General features: G+C 45.8%; 1 protein-coding gene across 1 annotated transcript in view; it reads left to right on the forward strand.

Moving 5' to 3' along the window:
• LOC126210217 (uncharacterized) overlaps positions 1-19,184 on the forward strand; it is a 196,635-nt gene that overhangs the window by 150,411 nt on the left and 27,040 nt on the right. The window contains exons 6-7 of the mRNA XM_049939435.1: positions 9,297-10,372; positions 15,814-16,099. Coding sequence (XP_049795392.1) covers positions 9,297-10,372; positions 15,814-16,099 — 1,362 coding nt within the window. The remainder of the gene's footprint in view (positions 1-9,296; positions 10,373-15,813; positions 16,100-19,184) is intronic.

A 19,184-nucleotide genomic window follows, 5' to 3' on the forward strand; every position in this document is an offset into this window, starting at 1 on the left:
GCGGCCCGCGCCGGAGGCCTTTACGCGGGTATCGACCCCCTGCTGCTTCCGCCTCCGACGCCGCCTCCAGAAGCCACCGGCGCCGCGAGCCGCCGCCGCCGCCTTCCGAATGCTGATGGCGTCCGCTGAGCGGGCTGCCGGCCCGCAAGGGGCGCTAGCGAGCCGTGCCGTCGTTTGCGCAGTGGCGCGCCGGTGCAGTAGAGGCACACCGTAGTATCGCTACAGCGGAGAAATGAAAGGGCGAACAGTGGCTGCTCTTACGTCAAAGAATAGGTCAGAGCTCACTAGGTACTTGTCCAACACGAAAGGACAAGCCTCAGGGTGTAAGGTGTGGACGTGATGGAGGGTTGGGGTGGGGATGTATAAATGTATTTAGAGTCTGACTCGCGCAGGGAAATGACTTGGCATTCTATTATCACTAAAACTGCAAGCATTGTCAATTGTACACTCTACTAATTGACTGTGAAATGAAATGTAGTAACCATAGAAAGGTAACCCTTATGACACATTGTCAATTAATGTTGTTTTCAGTATGTATAATAGCAAAGCAGTTTAATTAACATTGACCTAACCGCAACACAGCGTCAAATGATTGATCATTACAGGGTTGTCAGTGCTTGTACAATGCTTGAGCGCATAGATCATAGAAAAGGCGGGAGACGCAAAGGAAACATAAATACATTCTACTCCAATAAAATTATAAACAGCCGACCAGTTGCAATGGATAAAGAAATTCTTTACCTAGGTTTCGACAAATATAAATTTTTCTTCTTCAGAAGGTAGCAATTTTACATTAGTAAGGCCTAATGTTCCATCGCCGTTTTGGCAATTGTCGGCATAGATCCATGTGTCAAAAATAAAATATAGCCCTAGAATTAGGATTTGTCACGTAAATATAAAATAGCTCTGCAAGATCCATGAGCTATTTTATATTTACGTGACAAACCCCAAATCAGTGGAGACAACGGGCTACGCATCCCAACTCCATCTGTCTGCTGGTAATACTGGTCATTGAATAAGAAGGAAGTGGATGTTAATACATGTCGAAAGAGGTTAGTTAACTCAACACCAAACATAACCTCAATTAACCACAACGAATCGGACAAAGGAACACGAGTAAAGAGAGAGTCACATCAAAACTTACTAAAATATCTGATTCATTCAACCGCATTCCCTTCCAAACGACGTAAGAAATCAGCTGAGTTCCTGATATGAAGTTCATGCCGACCAACCTGTGGGCTTAACAGAGAAGTAGGATGCTTGGCTACACGATAGGTCGGAGCGCCGGTGTCGCTCAGTATAGGACGGAAATGAACCCCTTCCTTGTGTCCTTTCGGAAGACCATATAACCTATGGAGGACAGCACTATAGGTGTTAAGACTCTTGATAGTGTCCTGCGACAAACCACCTTTCTTCAGGAGGCTGTTGGTCCTTCTCTCAATACTTTCCGTGGTGTCAGCATCGATCCTGCGATGCGCTGAGTCAGATAATAAACATTGCATCTTTTGTAATTAATCCGGTTTGTTTAAAACAACGGTGGCATTCCCCCTGCCCTCAGGTAAAATAACAATGCCAGGATCATCTTTGGGAGAGCGTAAAGCAGCCCTCTCTGCTGCTGTTATATTACTCTTAGGTGGATGAACCCTAGTCAGCACACGACGTGCATCCCTCCTAACCTCCTATGCAGCGTCAGGAGGTAGTTTGCAAACTGCCTGTTAAATTGAACTAATAAAATCAACAACCATCCAACTTTTCGGTGTGGGTGCAAAATTTAAACCCTTCCCTAGCACGGATAAGGTTGCGTCGTCAAAAGATTTCTCTGTGAGATTAATCACAGAACGTCGAGATATAAAATCAAACACCGAACGACGGAAACGTTAAACTTTGCCAAAAGCTGAGTAGTAACAGAACTGTATTCACAGTCAGCTTGAGTCCATGAGGCACCGTACATTTTTATTAATACCAGTTACAGTGGAAGTATGCTAGAACTCTCTACAAGCATCAACTATTTCTGGTATCAAAATGAAACCTTTGTGATTGAACTAGTGAGTATTATTCTGAAGGGGCACCGTAATTTTTGAAAATTTTACTATGTGAATAGGTGCATCTGAACAAGGGGCTGGCAGTTCCCATTCTGCATGAAAGAAACTGAAAATCAATCCATAAAATTCTTCTGGGTTTGCAGCCACATTGCCCACGATAAAATTCCAAACGCGGAAGAATTTTATTGATTGTGACAACGGCCGCGGAAGCCTACGTTTACAATAAACTTAAAATCATTCTTCTTTATCATATTCCGCAAGCCAACTAATGGTGTGTGGTGGAGGATATTTTCGGTACCACTATCTGATCACTCCAACGCTGGTCCACTCGCAAATACTGCGTGGAAAGAATGATTGTCGGTAAACCTTTGTATTGGCTCTAAATTCTCTAATTTTCTCCTTGTGGTCATACGCAAGATGTATGTGGGGGAAATAATATGTTGTCCGACTCCTTCTGAAAAGTGCTGTCCCAAAATTTCAATAATAAATCTCTCGGTGATGAACAACGCCTCTCTTGTAACGTCTGCCAGTGGAGTTTCAAATGGTTCAAATGGCTCAAATGGCTCTGAGCACTATGGGACTCAACTGCTGAGGTCATTAGTCCCCTAGAACTTAGAACTAGTTAAACCTAACTAACCTAAGGACATCACAAACATCCATGCCCGAGGCAGGATTCGAACCTGCGACCGTAGCGGTCTTGCGGTTCCAGACTGCAGCGCCTTTAACCGCACGGCCACTTCGGCCGGCCCAGTGGAGTTTATTTAGCATCCCTGTAACACTCCCTCGCCAGGTAAACACCCCCGTGACGAAAAGCGCCGCTCTCCGTTGGATATTCTCTATCCCCTCTATCAGTCCTACCTCATAGGGATCCCAGGCAGATGAACAATACTCAAGAATCGTGCTAACAAGCGCCTTATAAGTTACTTCTTTCGTGGATGAATTATGTTTCTTTAAGGTGCTTCCGGCGAATCTCCGCAAGCCACCTAATGGTGTGTGGCGGAGGATTTTTTCGGCACCACTATCTGATCCCTCCAACGCTGTTCCACTCACGAATAATGGGTGCTTTTTCCACTATCTGATTTAAATGTTTCAAATTACTCTAAGCACTATGGGACTTAAAATCTGAGGTCATCAGTCCCCTGCCGGCCGGTGTGGCCGAGCGGTTGTAGGCGCTACAGTCAGGAACCGGGCGTCCGCTACGGTCGCAGGTTCGAATCCTGCCTAGGGCATGGGTGTGTGTGATGTCCTTAGGTTAGTTAGGTTTAAGTAGTTCTAAGTTCTAGGAGACTGATGACCTCAGAAGTCAAGTCCTATAGTGCTGAGAGCCATTTGAGCCATCAGTCCCCTAGACTTAAAACTACTTAAACCTGACTAACCTAAGGACATCACACACATCCATGCCCGAGGCAGGATTCGAACCTGCCACCGTAGCAGCAGCGTGGTTTCGGACTGAAGCGCCTAGAACCATTCGGCCACAGCGGCCGGCTTATCTGCTTTATGTGGTCATTCCACTTAAGGTCGCTCTGGATAGTTACGCCTAGGTATCTTACGGCAGACTCTGTATCCAGCTGTTTGTCATCAACAGTGTAGCTGTAGGTAACGGATTTCTTTTCCTATGTATGCGCATTAAATTACATTTATTTACGTTCAGGATCAGCTGCCAGAACCTGCACCAATCATCAATTCTTTGCAGGTCGTTCTGCAAATTCTTACTATTTTCTGGCGTTGCTACTTTGGTTTAGAAAACTGCGTCATCTGCGAACAGGCTTAAAGACCATCCGACGTTTTCTACTAGATCATTTATATGTATAGTAAACAGCAACGGCGGTCCTAGCACACTTCCCTCTGGTACTCCGGATATTACCTTTACATCTGTCGATTTTGTTCCGTTAAGAGCGACGTGTTGAGTTCTCTCTGCAAGAAAGTCTTGAATCTAATGACAAGTCCGACACTCTGTAAGCTCGTATCTTTTTTTCATTAAACGGCAATGCGGGACGTTGTCAAATACCTTACTGAAATCAAGGAACAGGACATCAACCTGAGCGCCGTTGTCCACTGCACTGTGGAACTCATGGAGGAACAGAGCGAGCTGAGTTTCGCAGGATCTCTGTGTGCTGAAACCTTGTTGACTTTTGTAGAGGAAATGTTCATTTTCCAAAAACGTCATAATTCTTGAGCCTAAAACATGTTCCATAATCCTACAACAGACTGACGTCAACGATATAAGTCTATAATTATGTAGATCTGTCTTACAGCCTTTCTTAAAAACGGGAATGACCTGCAGTTTTCTCTACTCGTTAGGTACCTTTCGTTTCTCAAGTGATCTACGATACATTACCGCTAGCAGTTGAGCAAGTTCTTTCGCATAATCTTTATAGAATCTTACCGGTATCTCATCTGGTCCTGACGCCTTTCCACTACTAGACGATTGTAGCTGCTTTTCAGTTGTCGGCCGCGGTGGCGGAGCGGTTCTAGGCGCTTCAGTCCGGTACCGCGTGACTGATACGGTCGCAGGTTCGAATCCTGCCTCGGGCATGGATGTGTGTGATGTCCTTAGGTTAGTTAGGTTTAAGTAGTTCTAAATACTAAGGGACTGATGACCTCAGATGTTAAGTCCCATAGTGCTCAGAGCCATTTTTGCTTTTTAGTTCCGCAATCGGTTATCGCAATATCTGCAGTTTCGACATTCGTGCGACGATTGAAAGGACGGATAGTATTACGATCTTCCGCGGTGAAACAACTTCGGAAGGCCGAATTCAGTTTTTCGACCTCCTCTCTGTTATCTTCCGTCTCGGTACCGTTGTGGGCGCTGAGAGAATGTATAGATGATATTGGCCCAATTACTGATTCTACATACGATCAAAATCTCTTAGTGTTCTTACTCAGGTCGGTTGACAACGTCTTAGTTTCAAATTCACTGAACGCCTCTCTCATTGCTCTCCGTACGCCCATTTTCGCTTCCTTCAGCTTTTGTCTGCAAGGTTTTCATTTCTCTTGAATCTGAGATGAAGTCCTCTTTGTTTACGTAGCGCTTTTCTAACACGGCCGTTAAACCATGGTGGATATTTCCCATCCCTTAAAACCTTACTCGGAACGTACTTGTCTAGAGCATATTTAACGATATCTTTGATTTTTTTCCATTTGTTCTCCACATCTTCAAATGGCTCTGGGCTCTATGGGACTTAACTTCGGAGGTGATCAGTCCCATAGAACTTAGAACTACTTAAACCTAACTAACCTAAGGACATCATACACATCCATGCCCGAGGGAGGATTAGAACCTGCGACCGTAGCGGTCGAGCGGTTCCAGACCGTAGCGCCTAGAACCGCTCGGCCACCCTGGCCGTCCTCTCCACATCTTCGTCCTCATCGCCGGCTATTTGATGCTGACGGCTGAGATATTCAGAAATTTGTATCCTGTCACCCTTGATGAGTAAGGATATGTTCCTACCTTTCTTAACATTCCTTTTAGAACCCGTCGTCATAGATGCTGTCACAGCCTTATCATCACTGATACCTTCCTCTACGTTAACTGATTCGGTCTGTTCGTTGCCAGGAGGTCTAAGACGTTACCCTCACGAGTTTGTTCTCTAATTATCTACTTAACGTAATTTTCGGACAAGACATCCGTAACAATGCCATACGAATCCCTGTCTCTGGCACCAGTTTTGATGGCATAACACTCCCAATCTATACCTGGTAAGTTGAAGTCACCCCCTATTACCACGGCGTGGTCAGGAATATTACTAATGATATTCTGCAAGTTCTGTCTGAAGCGCTCTACAACTACAGGATATTCACAAGACTTACGCAAAAACGGAAACTACGATTAATTTTCTAACCACTAGTCTACACAGGTTAAATACAAATGTATAGTACAGTTATTTGCAGAAACACTTGACAAAAGACTAAGTTAATTTAATGTTTATCATACAAGTGCTGCTGCTGCTGCTGCTGGCGTCCTCTCAGCTGTGGCGGCTTGCAGCAAGAGGCTAATTTATTTATAACTGGAAATCACCGCACGGCTGTTTCCCACAATCCACTTCTTTGAAAAGTCAAGATACCGAAATAAATGTATAACAATTCATTACATCACGATCGCTGAGATATATAACATTTACAAAGGTCGCATAATTCCATTTAGCATTATGTTAAATCTTAACATACCGAAACGAGTCATTTTTATTTTACTATTTTTCTCGCTTGGGCCCTTCTGGAACATGTACAACAAGCAATTGCAAAGTCTTGTTTCAGGTTTCCGTTGTACCCACATTACTTTTTTTGCCTCATAATGGGCTCATTTATACTCGTCATACCAAGCCGTCTTCCGTCTTCCTTTGCTGTTCTGCCAAACCAAGAGTTCACTCATGATTTTTCCGCGTTAATGTTTTTCTTCCATTGTGTTTCTCCTGTTTCCTTGAGCTCTTGTTTTCTGCACCGATCTATTTTATTGTTTCAATTTTGACTTTACTGTGATCGTCGTAGAAATCCACAACCTGTCTAGTTAATCCGGCTGTTTTCGTTATTTTAATATGCCTATAAAACTTGACCCTGCGTAATTTCACATCCGAATAAATGTATGTATGCTTTTCAATTTCTTTATTTGCTCTAATTCTGCGTATTCCGTTTTCGCTATAAGCGGATCCCCGAACTTTTCTCATTACGTTTCGTTAGCTCTCTATGATTTCCTCAATGATTCTCTTTCCGTTCAAAATGTTCAGCCTGTTTCCATTTGGTGGCAACGAATTTAAAAACCAATCTCTTGTAGCCCAGACTTCTAAATGGTTTCACTTAAATTCTCTCCGTTTTACCGGATTTAGTTTTCAGAACTTTAGGTATCGTTTTGTTTTAGACATGTATTTCCTTTATCCTAATATTTGATCTTCTGAACTTGATTGGGTCGTCAATTTGAAGCTCATGTTTCTGTTCTCGTCAATACTGGAATTTTTTTTATTTTAAAATTTTACCCTAAGTTGGTACTGATGTACTGAGTGTTAAAAATGGTTAAGAGCCTTGTGAAGGAGTGTATAAAACATGGAACCAAAGAAGCTCAGACTTATACTTGATTCAAACCTGAGTGACAGATGTGATATTTTGGATTAAAAATATCTCCAAGCTACCAAATTCAACGTACAATGCAAGATCAACAGTTTAAATGGAGATATATGTAGATAGAAGGGAGCCATTTGGCACGCTTTGACATGCCTGTCAATACCTGACTGTACCCTGCCTCGCTTAGACGACCACATAAACAAAAGTCGAGCCTTACTCTTTACCTTCTTCCATTGTTTCCTGTTATCTGTCAAGTATCTTACTCTCTTATGCCCTTCTCAGAACATTTCCCACTCATTCAATTTTCCTGAATTTTACTACTGCTGTTAGATCTAGCAAATAGCACATTGCACGCGTTTCCCTGTTTTATCTTCCACTGAAACTTTCATACTCACACATTGGTGCACAAATGTTTCTTAATACCTTTTTTCAAAGACAGGTTTTGTCTCAATATTCTTTCTCAGTGTCGAAATCTTGTCACTATATGTTTAGATATGAGACACAATTGCTTTATAAATACGAAGTTTCGATGTTCTTATTAACTGTTTACCGGTAAATGGTTCATTCATGCCAAATATTCCTCTCTCTGCATATGTTACAAAGTTCATCAACTCTTGCTCTACGTCATTATGCCTATTAACAGTGCCTCCTAGTTATTTTAAGGATCCAGTCTTCTTAACGAGCATCTTGCATCCAGTGTTCACTCCACTTCTTCTTCATCTTTCCTCTTTCCTACGAAACAGATCGTTTCCTATTCATTAATCTTCAAATCCGCTTCCTGTGCCTCCTACATTAACTCTCTTATCTGTCGAGTCTGTTTTTCTCCTCTGGAGATAGAACGATGTCATAGGCAAATGCTAACAGTTTAACGTCGAAATTTATATTAACAGCTCTTCCGTCCGATGCTGCTTTTCTGGTGCTCCCCGTCATACGGGACTGAGATATGCAGTCTCTCAGCTTCACTCGCATCTCCGACCTAACACATTCAGATTCCCTGCTTTCAAATCTTCCTGAGTTTCCTTAAACCGCGTTCTACTGAGTCTTCTCACATTAAACCGTTTCCTCATTCTTCTATTACGCCCCATTTGCTTTCCGTGATGGTATTTCAGGCTCTCTTGAAGTTTGTTAATGGGCAATATACATCCTTGCCACAAATCTACGTCACACATTACTTTGAGTATGAATATTTGGTCTGTGTGATTGTAGAATTTTCTGGCGTATAACGATATTGAAAAGTTCTCGATTATGCAGCCAGGTGTCGTCATTCAAGTGGTGTGGTATTTCGGAGAAATGACTTGTTACCGTGTCAAGCCGCTTCCAGTGATCACCAGGGCCACACGAACATGGGAATAAGTCAGCTTCATGATGTATGGCACAAGTGGGACGACACCACCCAGCTGAATACCTCAGAACATTTTAGAACTTTTTCATGACGAAAACGTCCGCTACAGTTGTAAAATTATTTATTGACTAAAGCCTCTACATCACCAGGTATCAGGAGCTCACATCCAAGTATATCTGTGAATAGTCGCACGAAGCGTCAACGCGAAAGCTTACTCAGGAGCCACCACATGTGCGATAAATGGCGCATCAGACTGAATACCCAAATGTGCCAGCTCTTGCTTGGTTAGGGTGACTTAGGTCAGCTAAAGTTGAAAGGTGGCTTTTTCACGTGCGCATTTGGATATTCAGTCTGATGAACCATGTACAGCAGATGTGGTGCGTTGTAAATTACCCTTGACATGTACGCTTCGCCCTACTATTTATACATATACCTGAAGACGGAGCTGATTCCCTAAAACTGTCGAGGCAGTGCAGTGGTTGGCGCACTGGCCTCGCATTCTGGAGGACGACGGTCCAAACCCACGTGCGACCGTCCTGATTTTCGTGATTTCCCTAAATCTCTTCAGCAAATGCCGGGATGGTTCCTTAGCAACGGCACAGCCGATATCCTTCCCCACACCTCCCTAATCAGATGGGACCGACGAACTCGCTGTTTGGTCCCCTCCCCCGATCAGCCAACCAGTCCCTAAACCTGGTAGCATAACGATATTAGTCAATAAAAAATTGTACAACTATAGCGGATGTTTTCATCATGAACATTACATACTACAGTTGTGGATGTCACATCAGAAAAAAATATGTCCAGTAATGTTTAGCTGGCGTTGATTTGATTTCTGGAATCTGGATTTTGCTACTCAGGTGGTGCTGGTGGACGCCCGGTCGCACAGCTACGTGCGCGACCACGCCCACTGCGAGTTCCTGCTGACGAGCTTCGACGCGCCGTGGGGCGAGGTGGAGAGCCCGCAGCACTCGCTGCCGCCCAACACGACGTGCCGCTACCACTTCCAGGGCCGGCGCCACGAGACGGTGTGGCTGTCGTTCCTCAAGTTCCACCGCGCCGACTGGGACACGGGGGCGGCGGTGGCGGGCTGCGTGCGCCTGTGGGACGGCCGGCTCGACCCGGTGACCAACAGCAGCGGCGGGGGCGGCGCGGGGGCGGTGCAGCTGCTGGGCGAGTTCTGCAAGGAGGAGGCGCCGCGCCTCTGCGACCACAGCCTGCTCAGCAACAGCACGCGCCACACACGGCCCTGCGCGCTGCCCGAGAGCTATGTGTCGTCGGGCCCGGAGCTGACGCTCGACACGTTCCAGGCGAGCGCGCTCTTCCCGCTGTCGTTCGTGCTGCGCTACGAGTTCGTCGACACGTCGCTGGAGGGCGCGCCCGCCGCCGGCGCCGAGGCCGGCCCCTGCGACCGCGTCTTCCGCTCGTCGCCGCTGTCGCCGCGCGCCGGCCGCTTCCAGTCGCCGCGCAGCGTCTTCCTGTACGGCCGCGGCGGCGCGCACAACCTCAGCTGCGTGCTGCGCTTCGAGGCGGCGCCGGGCGAGCGCGTGCGCCTCACGCTGGCGCGCGCCAGGTTCGGCGAGCGCGCCTGCCACTCGCGCCGCGACCCGCGCACCGGCCGCTGGTGCTGCTCCAGGCAGGCTCCAGCCGGAGGCCGCGCGGCGCGCGCCGCCGCAGCCGGCGTCGCCGAGCTCTGGGTGTCCGAGTACCCGTGGCCCGGCGTCCAGCTGCCCAGGGACTGCATCTGCTCCAGGCTGTCGGAGCCGCTGCCGATGCAGACGCTCTCCTCTTCCGTCGTGGAGGTCAATTTCACGGTCACCTTCATGAACATCACACAGGACTTTAGCGACTTCAACTTCGAAGGCGAATACCAGTTCGTGTCGGCTGCCGAAGTAGGAGACGGCTTGTCGTGCCTTGCGACAAGAGACGATCGAAGGTAATATGGATAACCAATACTTTACATAAATATACAGGGTGTCCCAAAAAGTCTTTCCCTGATTCCATAAATTGATAACTCAGGCTAGAAGTAAGATACAAATATGAAAGTGGTGTCTAATTGTTTACAAACTATCGAAGTTTTCTTCACACATCAGTAAACATCCACATGAGCACCCTTGGTAGCACGTAGCACATCTAGGCGATATTCAATTTCCGTGCAGTGAATAGGAAATACGCCGGACAAAGAGTTTACAGTCTAATTTTCAGAAAAATTTGATAGGAAGTGCAAGTTTACGTACACAAACGACCAAGCCATAATATCTCGTAGGCAATAAATATAAAAAAATTGACGATCTCTTAGATGACGATCAGTTTGGCTTTAGGAAAGGTAAAGGCAACTGAAAGACTGTTCTGACGTTGCGTTGGTAATGGAAGTAACAGAAGAGAAATCAAGAGACATTCATAGGATCTGCCGACCTGGAAAAAGCATTCGACAAATGGTGCAGGATGTTCAAAATCCTTAGAAAAACACGGTGACCTGTAAGAAAAAACAGTATCTACAAGAACCAAGGGGAAGTAATATGAGTGGAAACCAAGAACGAAGTGCACGGATTAAAAAGGATTTTAGACAGGAATGTAGCCTTTCGCCCTACTGTTCGATCTATCTGTCGAAGAAGCATTGACGGAAATAAAAGAAAGACTCAGGAGTGGGGTAAAAATTCAAGGTGAAAGGATATCAGTGATGACATTCGCTGAGAACATTGTTATCCTAAGTGAAGGTCAAGGAGGATTACTGTACCTGTTCACTGGAATGGATGTCTAATGAGCACAGGATATGGACTGAAAATAAATCGAAGAAAAACACAAGTAATGAAAAGAAGCAGAAATGGGATCAGCGAGAAACTAAACTTGATATCATAATTGGTGATCTCCAAGCAGATAAAGTTAAGGAATTCTACTACCTAGGCAGCATAATATCCCATGACGGACGGAACCAGGAGCATGTAAAAAGCAGACTAGCACTGGCGAAAATGGGATTTCTGGGTAAGAAAAGCCTTCCAGTATCAAACATAGAACTTAACTTGAGAAAGAAATTTCTGAGAATGTGCACTTGGAGCACGGCATTGCATGGCAGTGAGACGTGGACTGTGGCAAAACCAGAGAAGAAGAGAACGAACTTTCCAGATGTGATGTTACAGAAGAATGTTGAAAATTAGATGTAGGAATGAAGACGTTCTCAGCAGAATCGACGAGGAAAGGAACATAGAGAAAGCACTGACAAGGAGAAGGGACAGAATGATAAAACATTTGTTAAGACGTCAAGAAATAACTTCCATGGTACCAGATGAAGCTGTAGAGGGAAAATCTGTAGCGGAAGACAGACATTGGAATACAGCCAGCGAATAATTGAGAACGTAGGTTGCAAGTGCTACTCAGAAATGGAACGGTTGGTACAGGAGAGGAATTCGTGGCGGGCAGTATCAAACGAGTCACAAGACTGATGACTCAAAAAAATTAATCTACAGATCGCATATGTGTCCAGAAAATCAGGTAAACACAGTCTATTACAGAAATACCAATGAGCGCCTTCACTCGCAACATAAAATCGGAGGAGCGACTGCTAATAGCAGCTCGACCCGAAAGGAACCAGGGTGCAGTGCGTCACACATCAGTTAACAACAGAATTGCTGTCTGTTGCAAAAGGCCTCTCCATGTCATCCACAGTATAGGCAATAAACGGTTCTTGCCTCGCAACCTACAACGGCAGCCTAGCTGATACTTATTCTCCAACCGGCGTAATGGCATCAATAACACCCCACAGGCGAGGCAGTCCCCTCAGAGGTATGTTCAGCCCAACAGAGTGCTCACATGTCATAGATTAAACCGCGTCTAAGCCCGCCCGGTTGGCCGTGCGGTCTAACGCACGGCTTTACGGGCGGGAAGGAGCGCCTGGTCCCCGGCACGAATCCGCCCGTCGGATTTGTGTCGAGGTCCGGTGAACCGGCCAGTCTGTGGATGTTTTTAGGCGGTTTTCCATTTGCCTCGGCGAATGCGGGCTGGTTCCCCTTATTCCGCCTCAGGTACACTATGTCGGCGATTGCTGCGCAAACAAGTTCTCGACGTACGCGTACACCACCATTACTCTACCACGCAAACATAGGGGTTATACTCGTCTGGTGTGAGACGTTCCCTGGGGGGTCCACCGGGGGCCGAAGTACACAATAATGCTGGGTTCGGTGTGGGACGGCGGAGGGGTGAAGTGGACTGCGGTAGTCGTCGCGGGGTTGTGGACCACTGCAGCTGCAGCGGAAACGGAGCCTCTCCGTCGTTTCTAGGTCCCCGGTTAACATATAATACAATACAATACAAAACCACATCTACAACTTTCCACGCAAGTCACTTGCCTAGCAGGCACCTGTATCTTTGTCCGCCACTGTTCATGGTTCATGCCCCCTCTTGCGGGCAGCCATCCTCCAGTATCCCAGCAACGGGGCAGTGACACACGCAGGGCAGATACAATCAACTGCTCAGCGCAACAGGTGTCACACGTGCATGACACACTAACCTATGATAAGTTACACACTTTCAACGCGTGGTTAAATTTCACTATGTCTGTAAAGGAATAAAATGAAATAATAGATAATTGGGATAAAATTTTTAATCCGTAATTTCTCAAACAAAATATCCACAATATACTACGAGAAAACTATCTAGCTTATCCAGAATGAGATTTTCACTCTGCAGCGGAGTGTGCGCTGATATGAAACTTCCTGGCAGATTAAATCTGTGTGCCCGACCGAGACTCGAACTCGGGACCTTTGCCTTTCGCGGGCAAGTGCTCTACCAACTGAGCTACCGAAGCACGACTCACGCCCGGTACTCACAGCCTTACTTCTGCCAGTATCTCGTCTCCTACCTTCCAAACTTTAGTCTCGGTCGGGCACACAGTTTTAATCTGCCAGGAAGTTTCATATCAGCGCACACTCCGCTGCAGAGTGAAAATCTCATCCAGGAAACATCCCCCAGGCTGTGGCTAAGCCATGTCTCCGCTATATCCTTTATTTCAGGAGTGCTAGTTCTGCAAGGTTCGCAGGAGAGTTTCTGTAAAGTTTGGAAGGTAGGAGACGAGATACTGGCAGAAGTAAGGCTGTGAGAACCGGGCGTGAGTCGTGCTTCGGTAGCTCAGTTTGTAGAGCACTTGCCCGCGAAAGGCAAAGGTCCCGAGTTCGAGTCTCGATCGGGCACACAGTTTTAATCTGCCAGGAAGTTTCATATCTAGCTTATCTTGCCAAAAACACGAAAGCTTTAAAAGGCCGTGCAGCAAACCCTTCCTCATTTGCGGGACGACAAATGCAAACACTGTAAGCTCTAACTATCCTAGGTATCTACACACACACGTACACACATACACATTTGTTGTGTGTGTGTGTGTGGGGGGGGGGGACGACAAATTCAATTGCGTACAAATGTATTGCGTACATATTTTCACTGTAATACAAACACAAAGATAAATTTGGGTAAGATGTCAAACAAAAATGCAACTGCTCTGCTGCCAGAGACCACGGGTCCCTTATATCAAAATACTCAACAAATACCCCTGAACAATTTAGTTTTATCGTTAGATTTCTGGTTCATCATATAGCACAATTTCTGTTACACGTTTCTAAGGTTTGTAGAGGGGATTTACTAGCTAATGTTTTGACGTCTCGAAACACACCATTTGGATATAACATGGAAGATCGAATACGCTTCACAATACGCACTGCCTGTGAAGAGGTTGCGCTTGTCGGTCCCTCAGGTATTTACGAAATCGCATATCATTTTCGCCGGACTACAGCAGCTGCAACAAACTGGTACTTTCGCATCTAGGGGGATTGATAGTCGTGGTCCAAGGACGTACCACTCTATCGAATTTGTAGAGGACACCCTTCGTCAAATAGAAGAGAGCCAGACGGCGAGAACGCGAAACTCAGACCATGCCATAGAGTACTGAGGTCAGAGTTCAATCCGCCCACTCTGTGCATACCGTGAAGCGAGAGATTTGAAAGCGATCCGATGTTCAACCACATTTTACCTCAAAACCTGGGAAATTAATGAAAGAGAAAAGCAGAGATTTCTTGGAATAGAAACTGAAAACAGGAGGAGGAGGAGCGTAATCTCAAGACTGGATCACATAAGAAATGAGGAAATACGGAGGAAAATGGAAGATTGAAATACTGTTATAGACACAAAGGGAACAAATATGTTACTTTGGTATGAGGATCCTGAAAGGTTAGAGATTAAAAGATGATCGAAACGAGTACTGCAATGGATTCACCTGCAAGAAGTAAAAGAGTTAGACCAGCGAGAACATGCAATGCACAGATGTGCAATATGGAGACTGGATGGACAATAGACAGTGGGGAATGGGAAACGGTGATAGCTGCAGTAAATTCGCATGTATACGATTCATTGCTGGACTTGAGTTTCTTATCACAATCTTATCTGCTATGTCCCCTGTACAATCGTAAAATTTCGAAGAATTGTCAGACACCCTGCATATGAAGCATCCGTCCAAGAAGTTCTGGGACTCATTTTATTCGGGTGTATAGGCGACACCAGTGAAGTTACTAAAGTGGCAGTTTGAACTAACCACACTGTAAATATCAGATGTGTATTCTACCAGTCAATTTTGGTCACGCAGTGTGAAGTAATGGATGCACGGCTAAGATGTGCGAACGTTGTAGTGTCACAAATGGTAATGGAGAAAGGTTTGTGTAAAGTTTGTCCTGTAAACCTTGATCCCCAAACAAATACAACAATGTGAGTACGCCTGTCGTGAGTTAACTAAAGTGCAAATCCTGGACAGTTATTTTCCGGAAAAAATCATCATGGATGGCGGGACTTGGTGTTATGAATACAAAACGGGTGCAAAACGACAAATTGCAGAGATTCACATGAAAGGTCAACGCTTTGACAATTAAACCGACATTGAAGCCAATGTGATACACGAGTTCGCCATCGTCCCACAGAAAGAATTTTCTGACAGCTCCACATGGTTGTAGGATCGTTCTGTGAGTTATGTTCTATTGGCTGGGAGAACATAGAGCACATGAAGCATTAAAATCATCATAACTTTTCTCTATTTTTTTTATTATGTTTCGAATCGTTTCGGACTGGCGGGGATAATGCAGATGTAAGACTACTATGAATACATAATTTAAAAGTATTTAGGGAAGAGAATAAGAAACAGTGTTTTCATAAGATAAACATGTGACACGTACCCGACATCGCTACTAGAGGTCCATGATGGTTTTGACACACATGGTATTCATAGATAGTGTTTTAAGTGCCTTATGATAGATACTGTATGCTAAGGTGTTCAGTCGCCGGCAGAGATTTACCGTAAATGTGTGAGCTGGTAGTGCTGACGGCCATCTGACTCAGCAACATGCGCAGGTTGCGCGGCTCCAGCGGCGAGATCACGCTGCGCAGCCCCGCGGCCCAGCAGCAGCAGGCCAAGGCGGCGGCGGAGGGTGCTTCCAGCAGCGCGCTACTGTCCGGGGACGGCAGCGGCCTCGGCTGCGTCAGCCACCCCTGGCTCATCGAGCCGGAGGACTCGGCCAACAGCTTCCTCTACCTCAAGATCCGCGGCTTCGAGCTGCCCTACAACGCTCGGGAGGATGCCTGCCCCACGCTCAATCGCATCGTCGTTTATTCTGGCGTCGATACTCGCGACCCTAAGGTATGTACACACGTTATAAGTTATCAACCATTCTACTGCTGTCCCTCATCTTTCATCAATACCTAACTATTACACCCAACGTGCAATGACAGACAAAAGAGGTGAAGCACCCAGAAGACACGATTGGATGTCATCAATGTCACTTCATATATGTACACCATCAGCGGGTACGTAAATGATGAGTGTTGCAACTTTCTGTGACAGATAGAACCGTCACCAGAGTCCAGTAGTGTTGTTGCTGTTTTAGCCTTTTATGGTACGTAAGGACCGTGAACAGTGTCAGGCATTAGGTGGACATAGAGATGCCACGTACGCGTGTGAAATACCATTGTCAGCACCCAACAGAGTTTGCTAGGGCCCTCATTGTGAGTCATCGTTAGCAGGCTGGTCGAATGGTACAATATCCAGATTTGTGAGGTATTCCGTTGTGACAGCGGCCTGACTTTGGATCATATGTGAACGAGAAGGCACGCATCCTAATCAAGGTTCTAGTCGGCAAGGCCTGACCACCATAAGATAGAATCGCCGTATTGTGAACCAAGCATGTCGTAACCCCTTCACATTCGTGCCTCAGCCATCCGAAAACAAGTGATGGACGCTTTGCTACATTCTTTTGTCTTCCCGCATCATTGGCCGGAGACTAGCAACAGCTGATCTAGGGAAGTACAGTCCCATATGCAGGCTGCCGGTAACATCAGATGGGAAACTGCGGCGTTTGGAGGGGTGCCACGACCGAGAAACATGGACTGCTGATGAATGACGTCGCATTGTGTTCAGCAATGAATTAAATTTCTGCAGCGTACTGAATGACATTGGTTGGTGAGCGTGACGGGGACCTGGAGAGACATCCCGTTCTTCACACGTGTTTGGCAGAGAGGTGCAACTCCTGATGCTGTGAAGGGACGAGAAGGAGCAAGACATCGGGTATGTCTTCAAGACGGCTGGTAGTAATTGCAGGAACTCCAACGGTATAACAGTACGTCACGGACACCGTGCGTCCACATGCGTTATTTCTCAAGAACCAGTTGCAGTAGTTGGCCCGTTTGTCTCAAAGAGAGGATGTAACAGTATTATGACACCATTCTCAACCTAATCAGTGCATTTACCCAGACCATAGTGGGTGTAACGTCGTACTGGTGAGCCCATTGGTGTTGTCAAGTTCTTTGTAAACTTCAACCGATTTTGTTCACTGAAATAACATGATATACCCCTTCAGCCCGTGAAGTTTCATTTCATTTCTTCCTCCCTTTTCGGGTACTTCACTTTCTTTGCCAGACAGTTTGATACATTTGTCATAATCGAGTATTGGTTCACCCCCTTTATTTTGCACCTTTACTGCACCCTCTCGCGCCAGTGTAACTGTTCCTGGGCTGACTTTCGCATATACCCCACACTCCCGGCGTTTCGTCTAGTAAGGATCTTCGTTAGAATTCGTTCATCTGTTCTGCACTTCTTACGTCACCGTGCACTTAGTAGTTAGCGTTCTTCGCCAACACAGCAGTTCAAGTGCTTCCAATGTCTTCCTCTCCAGATTTGCAACGGTCAACTTATTACTTAGATGCAATGCTGTGCTTCATGCGAACACTTTCAAGAACATCCTCGTCACTCCCATATCAGTATCTGTTATTAACAGGGAACTGCTGCAGAGGTAAGTTTTCTTAGGCTGTATTAATCTACTTTTGACTCTTCCCTTGCTTCAGCCCTCCTGCGTAATCTTGCTTCGTAGGTACGAAATCTTTTTCACTTCTTTTACCAGTGTGTCGATCCCTATTTTGATGTTGAGTAAATCGTTACTCTCTTTCCTATTACTCTTCATCACCTACCTCTTCGCTTTGATCATCGTTAAGCTATACACTGTGCGCACTATGCAATCCGTTATTTTCAAAAGATTCACTGTCTTCCTTAGCTCCAGACGTCCGTCCCTAAGCACATCGTCGGAATTACTTCTCTGGCATATTTTTCTTTCCTGAAATCAAACTGATCATCGCCAGTGCATCATCATTTTTTTCTTCTCAGGCATGGCTTGTCTGACTAATCATCTGATAGCTTCCTCATTTACCTACACGTATATTGTTTGGCAGTGTGAGTGTGTTGTTTTTCTGGAAATCTGACGCTAACTGATCCTTTTCATAGATTTCAGTACCAACGCAAATAACCTCTTAGTTGTTACAACTCCGACAGATTTCAATAACGCTGAATGTATATAATCGATTCCTGCTTATCTGTCGTATTTTTTCAGATCAGATGACTTAGAACTCTGGTAGCACATTACGTTCTCAGTTACTTATTGCTGGATATATTGCAATCTCTGTCTTCCGCTACAACTTTTACCCTCTACAGCTCCATCTAGTACCACCGTGGTTATTCCCTGATGTTTTAACACATGTCCTAGAATGAGATTTTCACTCTGCAGCGGAGTGTGCGCTGATATGAAACTTCCTGGCAGATTAAAACTGTGTGCCCGACCGAGACTCGAACTCGGGACCTTTGCCTTTCGCGGGCAAGTGCTCTACCATCTGAGCTACCGAAGCATGACTCACGCCCGGTCCACTGGCAGAAGTAAAAGCTGGCAGGACCTGGCGTGAGTCGTGCTTCGGTAGCTCAGATGGTAGAGCACTTGCCCGCGAAAGGCAAAGGTCCCGAGTTCGAGTCTCGGTCGGGCACACAGTTTTAATCTGCCAGGAAGTTTCAACACATGTCGTATCATCCTGCTCCTTCTTCTTGTCAGCGTTTTCCAGATATTCCCTTCTTCGACGATTCTGCAAAGGGTCTCATCATTTCTAATCTTATCAGTCCATCTCATTTTCCGTAGGACCGCAAGTCATTCGCTTCGATTCTCTTCCCTTCCGATTTTCCGTCTGTCTGTCACTGTGTATCATACAGTGCTTTACTGTGAACGTATATTCTCAGAAATTTCTTCCTCAAGACCTATCTCTGATACCAGCAGACGTCACTTGACCAGAAATGACCCTTTTGCCTGAGCCACTTTCCCCGTGATGTCCTCCTTGCTTCAATTGCCATGGGTTATTTTGCTACCTGGGTAGCACCATCCCTTAAGCTCGTCTACTTCGAGATCATCAATTTC

This window comes from Schistocerca nitens, chromosome 1 (assembly GCF_023898315.1).
Source record: "Schistocerca nitens isolate TAMUIC-IGC-003100 chromosome 1, iqSchNite1.1, whole genome shotgun sequence".
Lineage (NCBI taxonomy): Eukaryota > Metazoa > Arthropoda > Insecta > Orthoptera > Acrididae > Schistocerca > Schistocerca nitens.